Genomic DNA, 12914 nt, shown 5'->3' with positions numbered 1-12914 from the left:
TTTTTTTTTTTTTTACCTCAGCCGTCCCCTCCTGAGGGCCACGGGCCCCGGGCTCGCGCCCCCGGCTCCGGCCCACGCGCCCGCCCGCCCGCTGGTACGCCGCTAGGCGAGTAGGCGCCCTGCCCCGCCCCTGCGTGACGCGCGCCAGGCCGGACCAATCAGAGCTCGCGGCGCCGCGCCCCACGCGCCGGGGCCCCCGCCCTTCCAGCTTAAGAAAGGGCGCGCGGGCCCCTCCGGGTCAGAGCGCAGAGCCAGGCCGATTGCGCCGCTTCCGCGACGGCGGGCGGATTCCGCGGGCTCCAGCGCTCACGCTGCTCTCGAGCGGCGAGCCCGGCCGCAGCCCACCGCGCAGGCGCCCCCCGCCGCGCGCCCCGACGGCGCCGGCTCGCCGGCCCGCCCGCGGACGCTCGAGTGAGCGCGGCGGCAGCGGCGGGATGCTGGCGCTGCTGGCCGCCGGCGTGGCGCTCGCCGTGGCCGCCGGAGCCCAGGACGGCCCGGCGCCCGGCAACCGTTTCGTGTGCACGGCGTTGCCCCCGGAGGCGGCGCGCGCCGGGTGCCCGCTGCCCGCGATGCCCATGCAGGGCGGCGCGCTGAGCCCCGAGGAGGAGCTGCGGGCCGCGGTGCTGCAGCTGCGTGAGACCGTCGTGCAGCAGAAGGAGACGCTGGGCTCGCAGCGCGAGGCCATCCGCGAGCTCACGGCCAAGCTGGCGCGCTGCGAGGGCCTGGCGGGGGGCAAGGTGCCGGGCCGGGCAGCCTCGGGCAAGGACACCATGGGCGACCTTCCGCGGGACCCCGGCCACGTCGTGGAGCAGCTCAGCCGCTCTCTGCAGACCCTCAAAGACCGCCTGGAGAGCCTGGAGGTACCAGAGCGAGGGGGTCCCTGGGGGGACGCCCCCGAGGCGCGGGGCAGAGGAGGGGCGCGTGGTCCTGCCCTCCGGGCTGTGCGGGACACCGCCGCCCGGGCGCGCTCGCACGCCAGTTGAGCTGGGTTTGGGGTCAGGGGCGCTCTCGGTCCGGCTCCGAAACTTAACTTGCGTGGCTCGCATCCCTCCTCCCCACCCTTTTGCTGGAAAGAAGGGGTTAAATTCCCGCCCACCCCACCCAGCCGTGCCAGGCCTGCCAGCTGTAGGGCCACTCACTCCCCGAGGTACAGCCTGGCGAATGGGGACGGCCCCCTCCCTCGCTTTACAAATCTCCCAGTCTCCCCGAGCCGGACGCGCTCCTGGACCTTGTCTCAGTGGACAGGATGCTTCCGCGGGAGGTCAGCAGCCCCGGGCCTCCGGTGTTACCTTTTATAAATCAAATTGGGCTGGACCAGAGCGGGCAGAGGCCCCGGGGGTCTCAGCGGAAGGCGAGCGTGGGCGGGTCACGGATCACACCAGGCGCGCCTCGAAGCCGGTTAACTTCAAAGACGCTGTCCCCCAATTGCGCGCGCGGATCCTAGGGTGTCCTCCCGATTGCTCTGGGGGAAGAGACCTTATTCCCTTCTCGGAAGGCGTCTGCAGTTTGGAACTTTGAGAAAAATCTTCATTTAATTCTCATCTTTACTCTCCGCCCCCGTTTAAGAAGTGTGGATGTTTCTGTTACACACGTTCACCAAAATACTTTTTAGCAAAACTAGACTTCAATTACAGGTGGTAATTGCAAAATTATTTGAGAGTTTCCTCTGGCATGATGGCTAAATACAGTATTTCCAGCGTCTATATACCCCTCGATTCATTATGATTAATAAGAGCTAACGTTTCTGGAACACTAAATATGCGCCAGGCATATTATCTAATTTTAACCCGTGCAACAACCCCCCAGGAAGATCCTATCATCTATTTTACAATTTGGAACACTTAGAGGGAGGGGTAGACAGCTTGCCAAGGACTGGTGGCTAGACAGCAGCCGGCATCCTCCAGAGCCAGCAGAATGGTAGACGAATAAAAGAAATAGGAAATGAAGATTTAAAAGCAGCATTAAAAGCAAAGATTCCTGGAATTCAGACTATCTCTGTTTTAGAGTTCTCATTTTCCAGTAACATCTCTGCCAGCACAACCATGCACTTTTGTGCCCTACTGGAACTTGGAGGTTGGGGGGGGGGGGGGGGCGCTGTGGCGGCGCGCGGCTAGATGAAAGTTCATCAGCTTTGAGGACAGTTTGATTACCTCTTAAAAAAAAGAAGTCCTAGCTTTATTTTGGTCCTTACTTGAGAATGATAGATGTTGGTTAAATTTTTGACGTTTTGGTGAGAGGAGGTACACAGCTTCCTGAGAGGGGAAAAGAAATTCCTAAATTTCAAATATTGCGGCAGAGTAATTGCTGTTTGACTTTGAAACCCTTTCCGAACCAAAAAAGAAAAAAAGAAAAGAAATCAGCGAAATGCTCCCGTTCCCGCCACTGGCACGATTCACTGTTTCTGTTTGGAAGCTTCTCTCTGTGGCGGGAGCCGTTAGAGCTCCATTTCACAGTTCCTTTTTAAACTGGTCCTAATACTTCTCCCGCCTGTGCCCCCCACCCCACCCCCTTCCCTCCACCACCGAAAGCACCAGCTCCGAGCGAACGTGTCCAGCGCGGTGCTGCCCGGCGACTTTCGGGAGGTGCTCCAGCGGCGGCTGGGGGAGCTGGAGAGACAGCTGCTGCGCAAGGTGGCCGAGCTGGAGGACGAGAAGTCCCTGCTCCACAACGAGACCTCGGCTCACCGCCAGAAGACGGAGAGCGCCCTGAACGCGCTGCTGCAGAGGGTGACCGAGCTGGAGCGAGGTGAGCGCCGGGCTGGTGTCTCTGCCGCCCCCTGGCGGCCGTCCATCAGCCGCCTCTCCACCTCCCCACCCCCGCCCCCAGCCCATCGCCTTGGTACTCGGCTTCTGTGTACGGGGGTGAAATGGGGCTCAGAGCAAGGGAGGGCAGGCCTGGAGGGGCCCGCGGCACTGCCATCTCGCCCCCTGGCAGATGCGGCCACTTGGGCCCCTGAGGGAGTGGTCACTGCTAAATCCCTGCCAGCTGACTGTTGGCGGGGAGCTCTGCTCCTGAGTTTGCTAGGTTCTGAGACAGCTCTCCCGTCTTCACCCCTGATCCTCCAATGCTGGGGACAGAAAACCGGCTGACACCTTACCATCCCAGCCGCAGCTCACCTCTCCCTTCTGCCTCTCACTTCTCAGGCCAGGTGTTGCTGTTTCAACCTGAGTCATCTCGGGGTGCACAAAGAGTTTGCCTTGTTGGCACTGGTCAGAGACTCAGTGGAGATGGAGGGGGCACTGCTAGCGGCTGGTAGGGTCCTGGTTTTCACCAGCTGTGCTCAGACCCCATTGTCAGCAGTGATTGTGGCCCTGCCTGGTGGTTCCTGGCTGTTTGAGCAAACAGTCATGGTGAATGACAACAGCCGTCTCTGGAATTAACTCCACCCCCAGGCCCACTGGCAGTGTCTGTGGAAAACCAAGACACTTGGGATCAGCTTGGCCAGTCTGATTCCTGACCTTCTACCATGCAGGCATTTCAGTCCCTTCTTAACTATACCCTGCAGTAGACTCTGAGTCTCTTTCTCTTCTCTGCTCAGATTCTGGTGGGTGAGTTTCTCTCACAGGAAACAGGAAAGGGAGGGATCAAGGGCCCTAGATCATTCAGACTGTGCTGGGTGTGAAGTTTTAGGTTTGCTGGTTGTGGGTATGGGATTATAACCTTTCAAATGCAATAACCCGACAGGGCAGGTTCTGATGACTCAGTTGCGTGAATTGGCAGGTCCAGTGGCAGAATGTCCGCATACTCCTCCAGCCACGTCGGCTCAGCTGGGCCAGATGGAGTTGTCCAAGGGGAGAGTGTTTCTGTTTCATTTGATTTAGTCGCTTTTTCAGCAGCATCCCAAAAGTCACAGGGTTTCTTCATCCCTTTTCCTGTTCTCTTCTTCCAGAAAAGCCTATCCTTCCTTCTTTACCATTATTATTGCACTTGGATTTTTGAATTTAAAAATGTCCTCTCTGCCTCACCTCCGTTGCTGGGTGACCTCAGGAAGCTCCTTAGGTCTCAGAGGCTTTCCCCAAAGGCAGCACAGCTGCAGCTTAGCTCTCTGCCATAGAGCAGGAGGAGAGGCGGGCACCGCTGGGGCCAGGGGTGGGCGGCTCACCTTCCCTTGCCCGGCTTTGCCCTCGTGGGACCTGCGGGCCGAGGGAGCAGGCACACTGCAGTTGTTCAGCATCTTGATTGGGAGGGGGTGGTGCAGAGTGAGGGGAGGGCTTTGCCGGAGACCTTGGTGGCCGTGTACCTCACTTGGCATGGTGGCTGGGCTGCTACGAGGAAGTGGGTTAACAGAAGCGGGTTGGTTGAAGTCTACTGAGTTCAAGTGTGGAGTCAGGACTCTTGTTATACCCATTTCATAGGTGAGAAAAAGTGCTCCGAGGTTCTCAGCCAGACCTGTCATCTGTCTCGGGGAGAGGGGGGTCGAGGTGGGACCCAGGCTACCGGCTAATGGATGGCAAAGGCACGGAACCCCACCCCTCCCCGTCTTGTTCTGTGACTCCAGGGAAGCTCTGAGTTTCACGTCACGGCTGTGAGCACCCAGGAGCTGCCCCTCTGTGACTCTCCCTCCTGCCCTTGGTGTGTCTGTTCACAGCCAGAAAGCCACAGTCAGGCCTCACCTCAGCCAGTCTGATTCCTGCACCCACGCTCTTGGGTGCTGCGGAAAGCCTGCAGAGCTCGCCCGGCATAGAGGGGAGGTCAGTGTCCAAACTGGAGCTGGACTCCACGAGGACAGGGCCGTTCTTGCCGAGCCTGCAGACCCTGGCCCTGAGCGGTAGCTCAGGGTCCGCTGCCTCTCGACCCCTCGACGAGAACTCTAGAATCCTGTGTGCTCCACGCAGCCCCGGGGTGAGTCTTTGAGGAAGGTGATCATTTGTCTTCTGAGCAGTTCTGTGTCTGTCATGTATGTGACAGGTGTGAACAGAGACGTAAGCGGCCAGCCCCCAAATGTACCATGAGTAGAAAGCACACGGTGTTCCTTAGAAGCATCCTGCTGAGCCCACGGGAGACGGACCTCAACCACACACGGAGTGGGGCCCTCGGGGTTCTCTGGCCTTCGGTGCATCATTTCCTGCCTGTTCTGTGCCAGATGCTGGGCTCTGAGCTCCACATTCTGTGTCTTCTGTAATCCCTGCGACAACCCAGTGGGATGGGATTTGGTTAGATGAGGGACTGAGTCAGAAATGAGTGACGCCCGCATTCACGTGGCCGGCAGACTGCAGAGCTGGGCTGGCGGTTAGTGGCGACCCCCGAGGACCAGTCATGGAGGCTGCAGCCTGGAGCCGCACGTGGGCCTCAGCCCTGCTGGGCGGGATGCTCCTCCCAGCCCAGTGCTGAGCTTCCAACCCTGCGTGTGGATGCTTCTGTCGCCCAGGTCCCAAGGGTGCTCGTTTTCTTTACTGGGAGATCTGCTCATCTGTGTGGGCTTCTGGACTCCGGGTGCTCCAGCCAGGCAGAGCCCAGCTAAGAGCGAAAGTAAACACTGGAACCCTTGTCTCTTAGCCCCAGGCCGCTCCCCATCTTTGGCCTGTCAGCCACCTGCAGTCTCTGATTTATCGGTCAGGCCTTTTAATTCCTTAATTGGTTTTAGCTAAGTTTCCTCTGAACCTCCAAGCTGTTTTATATGAATAGAGGGCGCCGGCTTTCAGGGTATGGCCGCCCTCGGCTCTCCCAGCCCTGATGGAACCGATCTGTTATCTCTGGGCTAACGATATTACCCACCCCGAGCCTGATCAAATTAGCAAGCCTGCCCACCTGCAAGGAGAGAAGCCATTTCTCTCTATTAGATAATCACATCTCATGAAAACACAAGCATTTGCACATTAAGTATTTGCAGCTGCATGTCTTGGGAAGTGCAGCTTCCGTTCCTGGCTCTGTCATTTGCGGGCTGTGTGACCTGGGGTAAGTTGGTGCCTCTGCTGTGCAATTTGAAAAATCAGGGAGCTGGGACTTTCTGGGTCTCTCAGCCTCATGTGGGGCCCATCTCAGTGTAACCTCTGGCTTGGCCCTGCCCTCAGCTTCCCCAGGCAATGAGGTCTTCCCACCCCTCACCCAGTGCTCCACAGCCTTGGGAGGTCAGGAGGGATCAGGCAAGACTGCATAGTCAGCAGATAGACATAAATACTATGTGTGAAGCTTAGACTCTGATGTTTCTACATTGCCCATTCCAGAGAGGTCAGAAGGGTGACAGTGGGTCCTGCAGCCTTCCTTTGTGGAAGGTCCTTGGGTGGGGTGTGAACTGTGGCACCAAAGAGCTTCTCTCACGTGTCTGTGTTCCTCACTGTGGCAGAAAATGAACCTGGGGTGGGACTTCCCTGGCAGTCCAGTGGTTAAGACTTTGCTTTCCAATGTAGGCGGTGCAGGTTCAATCTCTGGTTGGGGGAGCTAAAATCCCACATGACTTCGTGGCCAAAAAACCAAAACATAAAACACAGAAACAGTATTGTAACAAACTCAATAAAAGCTTTAAAAATGGCCCACATCAAAAACCTTTTTTTAAAAAATGAGACTGGGGGCTCGTGGTGGAGAATGGTTCATCCATTCTGGCTCCTGTCCTACAGAGCAGGGTGAGGAAGGAACAGATTTCATCCACTAGTGACACAGGCAGTGTGGTTCCAAGCCGAGAGAGCCTGCCTGTCTTTGACGGAAATGAGGATCCTTTGGCCCCTTGTCAGCGCTTAATAAATACTTGTTGAAGGAGTGACGGGCATTTAGGTTCCTTCCCTGGCAGCATCTGGTCCCCAACAAGAGAGAAGCTTTTGCTATGACAGTGCACGGAGTCTGCAATCCCCTGCAAACGTTGGGATCTGTGAGGAGCAGACAGCGGCTTGTCCTCTGTGTTTAGTTATGATGTTGTTAATTTCGAGCTTCAACCTAAACTGTACTGAAAATGACTTAGATCTACTTAAGAGTTTCAGTTGTTTGCCAAAGGTTTTGGAAGCGCCATGTGCTTGGGGCCAGCCCCAGGCAGGCCCCAAGGGATCAAGGCTCAGGGCGGGTGGGCTCACCTCAGTGGGTCGGGAGTCTGCCTCCTGGTTCCAGACTGCAGGAAATGGGTGGGTAAACTTGGTTTTCTCTCGAGGAGGGAAGAGCAGGTCCTGAGCAAAGCAGTTCACTCAGGGATTTAGTCCAAAAGCCACTTCTGAGTTCAGCTGTAGTGTCGAGTCACGGCTGCCTGACTCCTTCCCCTCGGGCGGTGGCAATGCTTCCAGGAGAGAAGTGACATGGACTCGTTGGTGGACGAGTGTCTGTGGAGCGCCAGGGTCCCACCTCCAAGCCCAAGTCCAGCAGGCCCCCGGCCCAGCCCTGCTGAAGGGGCCGAGATTTCTAGGAAATAACAGAGGCAATGGGACATGGCTGAGGAAGTGTTTTTTGGCTTAGTTTAACCAGAAGGTTAAATCCAGCGTGCCTCTTCCCCCTTCCTCGAGCTTCCCAGAGCAAGGATATGCCTGTTTCCCACTTCAGCACCTTGGACAGCGGCCAGTCTGTAGCAGGTGCCCTGTGCTTGGGGGACCTGCTTGCAGGGAGGGGGTCCAGGTCAACTGTTGCTCTGGGCTGTGCTGGTTGTGGGGAAAGAGAAGGGGGTGCTCACACGCTATCAACCCCTCCTCCGGATCCTGCTCCCCCCGCCTCCTGCAGGCAACAGTGCTTTCAAGTCACCAGATGCGTTCAAAGTGTCCCTGCCCCTCCGCACGAACTACCTGTATGGTAAGATCAAGAAGACGCTGCCTGAGCTGTATGCCTTCACCATCTGCCTGTGGTTGCGGTCCAGCGCCTCGCCGGGCATCGGCACCCCGTTCTCTTACGCCGTGCCCGGGCAGGCCAACGAGATCGTGCTGATTGAGTGGGGCAACAACCCCATCGAGCTGCTCATCAATGACAAGGTGAGCCCAATGTGACGCCTGCCACCCTCTCCCCTATCCTGGTGGCCACTGGGGTTGAGATGTTACAGGAATTCTGACATCTGACCTCAAGGCTGTCCTCCCCCCGAAGGGGACGGTTTGGACCTGACTCAGTCCCACTCTGGACAGGTGACCAGGCAGGGAGCCAGGCAGCTGTAGCTTGTGGGGATCCAAGCTGTGAGTCCCGCCAAGAAGCCGCTGAGGGTCAGAATGAATTGGGCCTCCTCGGGGCAGCCTGAGTTTTCATAGGCCCTCAGGCTAGTCAGTCACAGTGGTTCCCCAGGAATAGGGGAGGGTGTGTGTTTGTGTATGTGTGTGCGATTGTGTGATATTTCTCATGAGCATGTCTTTCAGCGGAGGGGTGGGGGGGGGCTTGAAATATATTTACATACAGTAAAATTTATACTTTTTAGTTCAACCAGTTTTGACAAATGCATAGCTGTGTAACCACCACAATTAAAATATAGAACAGTTTCATCTTTCCCCCAAATTTCCTCCTTCCCCTTTTTTAAATTGGAAGATAATTGCTTTACAATGTTGTGTTGATTTTCATTCCCTTTTATAGCCACCTCCTGCTCGTCCTGCAGTTGGTGGCAACCACCCATCTGTCCCCTGTCCCTGCAGTCCTGCCTTTTCCAGAGTAAATATCCCTTTTTGATAGACTGGCTTATTTTGACATTCAGGAACGTGGTCTCCTTAAGAGATCAGCTCTGGGCATCGGTGGGACCCTTCTGCAGCCTCACTTAGATATAAGGCAGGCTGCACGCCACCCAACATGCAGCCTCACACCCTCCTTCCTGGGGCTGAGTGGTGGGTGGCTGCACAGCCCCAGAGGGCTCCCCGGGCACTCAGCCCCCACCTGCATGTCTCTACTGAACTGCTCTGGCTGGAGTTTGTTTCAGTGGGAAACGCTGCAGAATCCACCTGCAAGGCTCCTTCCAGCAGTGACCCTGTCCTTGAGCTGGGGATTAATTGTTCTAAATAACGCGCTTGGACGAAGCAGAGCCGAGAGCCTTGTTTTCCGCTCGGTTTCGATGTCGTGTAAACAGCCAATTCCTGGGAGGGAGCTCGGGGTTGCTAGGACACCAACAGTAACAACATGATGCTTGACAGCAGACCTGGTCTGTAGAGGACTTATAGGACCGTGGGGAGATGGTGTGGGGCGCAGAGGCCCTGTGTGCACGCCTACCTGCCTGGGGGACACACACGTGTAGATCCCCAAGTGTTGCAATGGCTATCGGGACCCTACCAGCAGAGTGTAGATGCCTGGTCTGGCTGTTTTCCAAAGAAGTTGCCCAGTAGAGCTGACTTTCCTTTGGGTTCTCCAGCGAGGGACATTCAGGATCAGCATGGGGCAGGGAGCTGTCCGTCACATCTGCGGGGTCTGCACAGTATCCATCCCAGACCCTTAGCCAAGCCAGGATCCAAGCATGTCCGGTCGACAGCAGGGCCCCCCTGGGGTCAGGGGCTGGTACCCAGGCTGCCCCTTTCCCCGTAAGAGTCTGTGACACATATGGCGTCTCCAGTCCAAGGGTCCCTGTGAGCTGGCAGGGTCGGGTGTGGTACCCACAGAGCAGAGAGGGGGGAGATCAGAAGGGACCCCCCCGCCCCGATGAGAGCAGCAGCGGGCTCAGGGCCTCCAGTCCCCCCAGGTCCAACTCCTGGGGACCCTGAGGGGCCCTCACCTACACATTGCCGCCTGCAGGTCGCCCAGCTGCCCCTGTTTGTCAGTGACGGCAAGTGGCACCACATTTGTGTCACCTGGACGACGCGGGATGGCATGTGGGAGGCCTTCCAGGATGGGGAGAAACTGGGCACCGGGGAGAACCTGGCCCCGTGGCACCCCATCAAGCCTGGTGGTGTACTCATCCTCGGCCAGGAGCAGGTAAGTGCGGCGGCCAGAGGGGTGGCCGGCCATGCAGCACATGGCTGTCTCCCCACCTGGGGCCCTGCCCAGCCGTCTGCCGCTGGACCTGGCCTTGGTCACCGCGGCATGACAGCCAGGCTGGACACCTGTGGTCCCCGCCGGCCTAGCTCGGGCTGTCCTGTGGCCTGAGGGCAGGCATGGGGACACATCCTGCCCTTCCTAGCAGGGACCAGGTTGGTGAGGTGGGTTCCGGCAGATTCTAGAGTGGTGTCTGTCCACCACAGGCAGGCAGGAGTGTCCCTGGAGCCCCAGGGGCCCCGGGCCATCTCCAGCTCTTTGGCCTCAGCCTGCCACTGTGTTGGCTCGGGATGCCCGGCCCTGGCTGGTACTGGCACTTTCCAGGGGCTCCCAGCTCAGGGTCATGACCTTGATCCCCAGCACAGTCCCCTGGGGAACCACATCTGTGGTCAAGATGGGGCAGGGACTCAGAGGCTGCCCTCAGAAAGCTCACCCCTGGGGCAGAGGCCACCTGCTCTTGGGCAGAGAAGAGTTCACATCTCAGTCTGTGTTCGGGGTTTGCTGGTGGAAATCAAGGGAATAGACCCTGGGCCTTTTGGGGGCTTTGAGTCGGGTCTCTTGGCTCCCTGTTATTTCTCCCCTGGGAGGGGCTGGGAGTCAAGCGACCCAGGTTCAGTTCCAGCTCAGGGGGCCTTGGGCAAGGATCTCTATCAGTCTCCCCTCCTTAAAGTGGGGTGGTTTGAGCCATGCCATCTCCCAGGCCTCATGAGCCCTAGAGCTTTAGAAGCAGCAGGACTCAGTGGTCACAGGGTGCCATCTGAGTCAGGGGGAGTCTGCCCCTGCCCACGTCCCTCCCAGGCTGGCACTCCCCCGCCAGGCCGGTCACACACCTGGGAGAGGGGACAGACACGTCCGCCCTGAGCCTGCCCCCACGTGCTCTGTCCCCCTTCCCCAGGACACAGTTGGTGGCAGGTTTGACGCCACGCAGGCATTTGTTGGGGAGCTCAGCCAGTTCAACATCTGGGACCGCGTCCTCCGTGCACAAGAGATCATCAATATCGCCAACTGCTCCACGAACATGCCGGGCAACATCATCCCCTGGGTGGACAACAACGTGGACGTGTTCGGAGGGGCTTCCAAGTGGCCGGTGGAGACCTGCGAGGAGCGTCTCCTTGACTTGTAGTCATCCACCCCTCTGTCTGGGAGGCAGGGGCCGGGCCATTGCCCTCACGGCCCCAGTGGAACTGTGTGCAAACTTCCTGCCACAGTGGGCGGGGGGGGGCCCTCGAAGCTCCCCACCCAGGGCATCTCTCAGCCTGAGGCTCTGTGGCGTCATTTGTCACCAGCTTATCTGTTCCAAACCACGATTTTGTTGGTTTGGGGCGGGGAGGAAGCCCTGAGCTGCAGGTGGACGGATTCCTGACTCCTACCGTGGAGGGACGCCTGCTCAGAACCCCTGTAAATGCTAGCGCACCCAGCCCTGCCCACTCGCACGGATCCCTGGTGTCTCGTGTGCCGTCCTCTGTCCCTTCGAAGGCCATGCATCGTCCTGCCGGGGTGGCTGTGTCCCTTGCGTGTTGCGTACACCCTTGCTGTCAGCGGAACACGCAGCGAAGCCCCTCCCTTCTCCCCCACGCTGCCCCACCAGAAAAAGGGCCTTTCTCTTGGTGTTCTTTACGCTTTGAATCTCTCTGTCCCAGGAACTCCTGAGCTTGCGGAGGAAGGCAGGCTGCCCGGACACTGCCCTGCCTGATCTCCGAGGTGGAGGGAGCGTCTGAGGCCCCAGGGAGGGGGCTGTGAACGGGAACCCTGGACACAGAAGGGCCCGGGCCGCTGTCCCCCGCCTCTGTCAGCTTGCCCTCTGACCCGCGCTTTGGCGGAATCCTGGCCGGCTTTGAAAGGTGTCTTTTTCCCACTGGTGCCAAAAGTTCAGTTGCAGCTTTTACAACCATGCCATGTGGTTTGGGGAATTGATTTTTTTTACCCCCCCCCAAACAGAAAAGAGCAGCCATTAACCCGCTCCCGGTTTTTTGACGTCTCGCCCACTATGAGGCACGTGCTCATTTTAATTCACATGGATTCCTGTGAGCATCCGACTGTCTCCACTATTTCCCCCAGAACTACTTCAGGAAACGGATGTCATTGGGCTGGTGCCTGTTCAGCGACTCCAGGCTGCTTAATTTATTGGACAGAGGTCGTCATTTATTTTAAAAGATAGACGTGGTTCAGTGGGGAAATTTATACAGCTAAATATTATATATTTTATTTTTCATACATGTTCGAAGTGCAAATCTGTGAAAGTTCCATTTGTAGGACCAAGCTGACATGCCCATCCTAACACTGTATGCTACAAGAACTCTTCTGATGATGGAATTTTGATTAAAATGCACTGGAAGACAGCCTCGGTGTCTGCGTTCTCCATGTCTGGGGCTGAGGGCAGGGAGGGTTGGGGCTTCGCGACCCCTGGCAGAGGGCTGGCTTCTCTGGTTAGCTTGGGCTGGGCCCCAGTGGGCAGCCCCAGGGGAGCGGAGAGTGCTTGGGGGAGGATGTGGTGCTGGACTGCCCTCGCCTCCTCAACCCCCGCCAGGCTCAGACTGGGGGTGCATTGCAGGCTCCACCCAGTCTCTGTGCCCAGGCTGTCCCTGTCATCTCAGCTGGGAGTCCCGCTTCGCTTGATGACCCTGCCCCAGATGGGACACCTGTTCAGCACCTACCCTGTGTATTGTTCTCGTTGTTTAGTCGCTAAACCGTGTCCGACTCTTTGCGACCCCATGGACTATAGCCCTCCATGGGATTCTCCAGGCAAGAAGACCAGAGAGGGTTGCCATTTCCTTCTCCAGGGAGTCTTCCTGACCCAGGGATCGAACGCACGTCTCCGGCATTGGCAGACGGGTTCTTTACCGCTGAGCCACCAAGGAAGCCCGCTCTCTGTATGCTGTGTCATAAAAATCTCATTTAATCCTATTCACAACCCCCTGAAAGAGTTCATCCCAATTGAGAGGTGAATGTGTGGAACAATTAAAACAGTGACTTTGGGAACACACAACTGACCAAGGGCAGAGCTGGGACCCAAGCCAGCCTGACTCTGAAGGTCCCTCCACCCACCCCCTGCCTTCTGGCTTTTGGCTCTGAGG

The 12914-nt window shown here is 57.7% G+C and overlaps 1 protein-coding gene across 1 annotated transcript; it reads left to right on the top strand.

Annotated features, from left to right (window-relative positions):
* The first annotated feature begins 230 nt into the window (after positions 1–230).
* Positions 231–12179, top strand: NPTX2 (neuronal pentraxin 2). Its single transcript, XM_020900556.2, has 5 exons — positions 231–860; positions 2529–2745; positions 7633–7877; positions 9601–9780; positions 10736–12179. Exons 1-5 carry the CDS (start codon positions 435–437, stop codon positions 10961–10963), a joined length of 1296 nt encoding a protein of 431 aa, XP_020756215.2. The 5' UTR covers positions 231–434; the 3' UTR covers positions 10964–12179.
* Positions 12180–12914: the final 735 nt, after the last annotated feature.

Source organism: Odocoileus virginianus, chromosome 33, assembly GCF_023699985.2.
Source record: "Odocoileus virginianus isolate 20LAN1187 ecotype Illinois chromosome 33, Ovbor_1.2, whole genome shotgun sequence".
In the NCBI taxonomy this organism is placed as follows: domain Eukaryota; kingdom Metazoa; phylum Chordata; class Mammalia; order Artiodactyla; family Cervidae; genus Odocoileus; species Odocoileus virginianus.
Note: the sequence above shows the minus strand (reverse complement) of the source record. Positions and strands in the feature narration are given on the sequence as shown.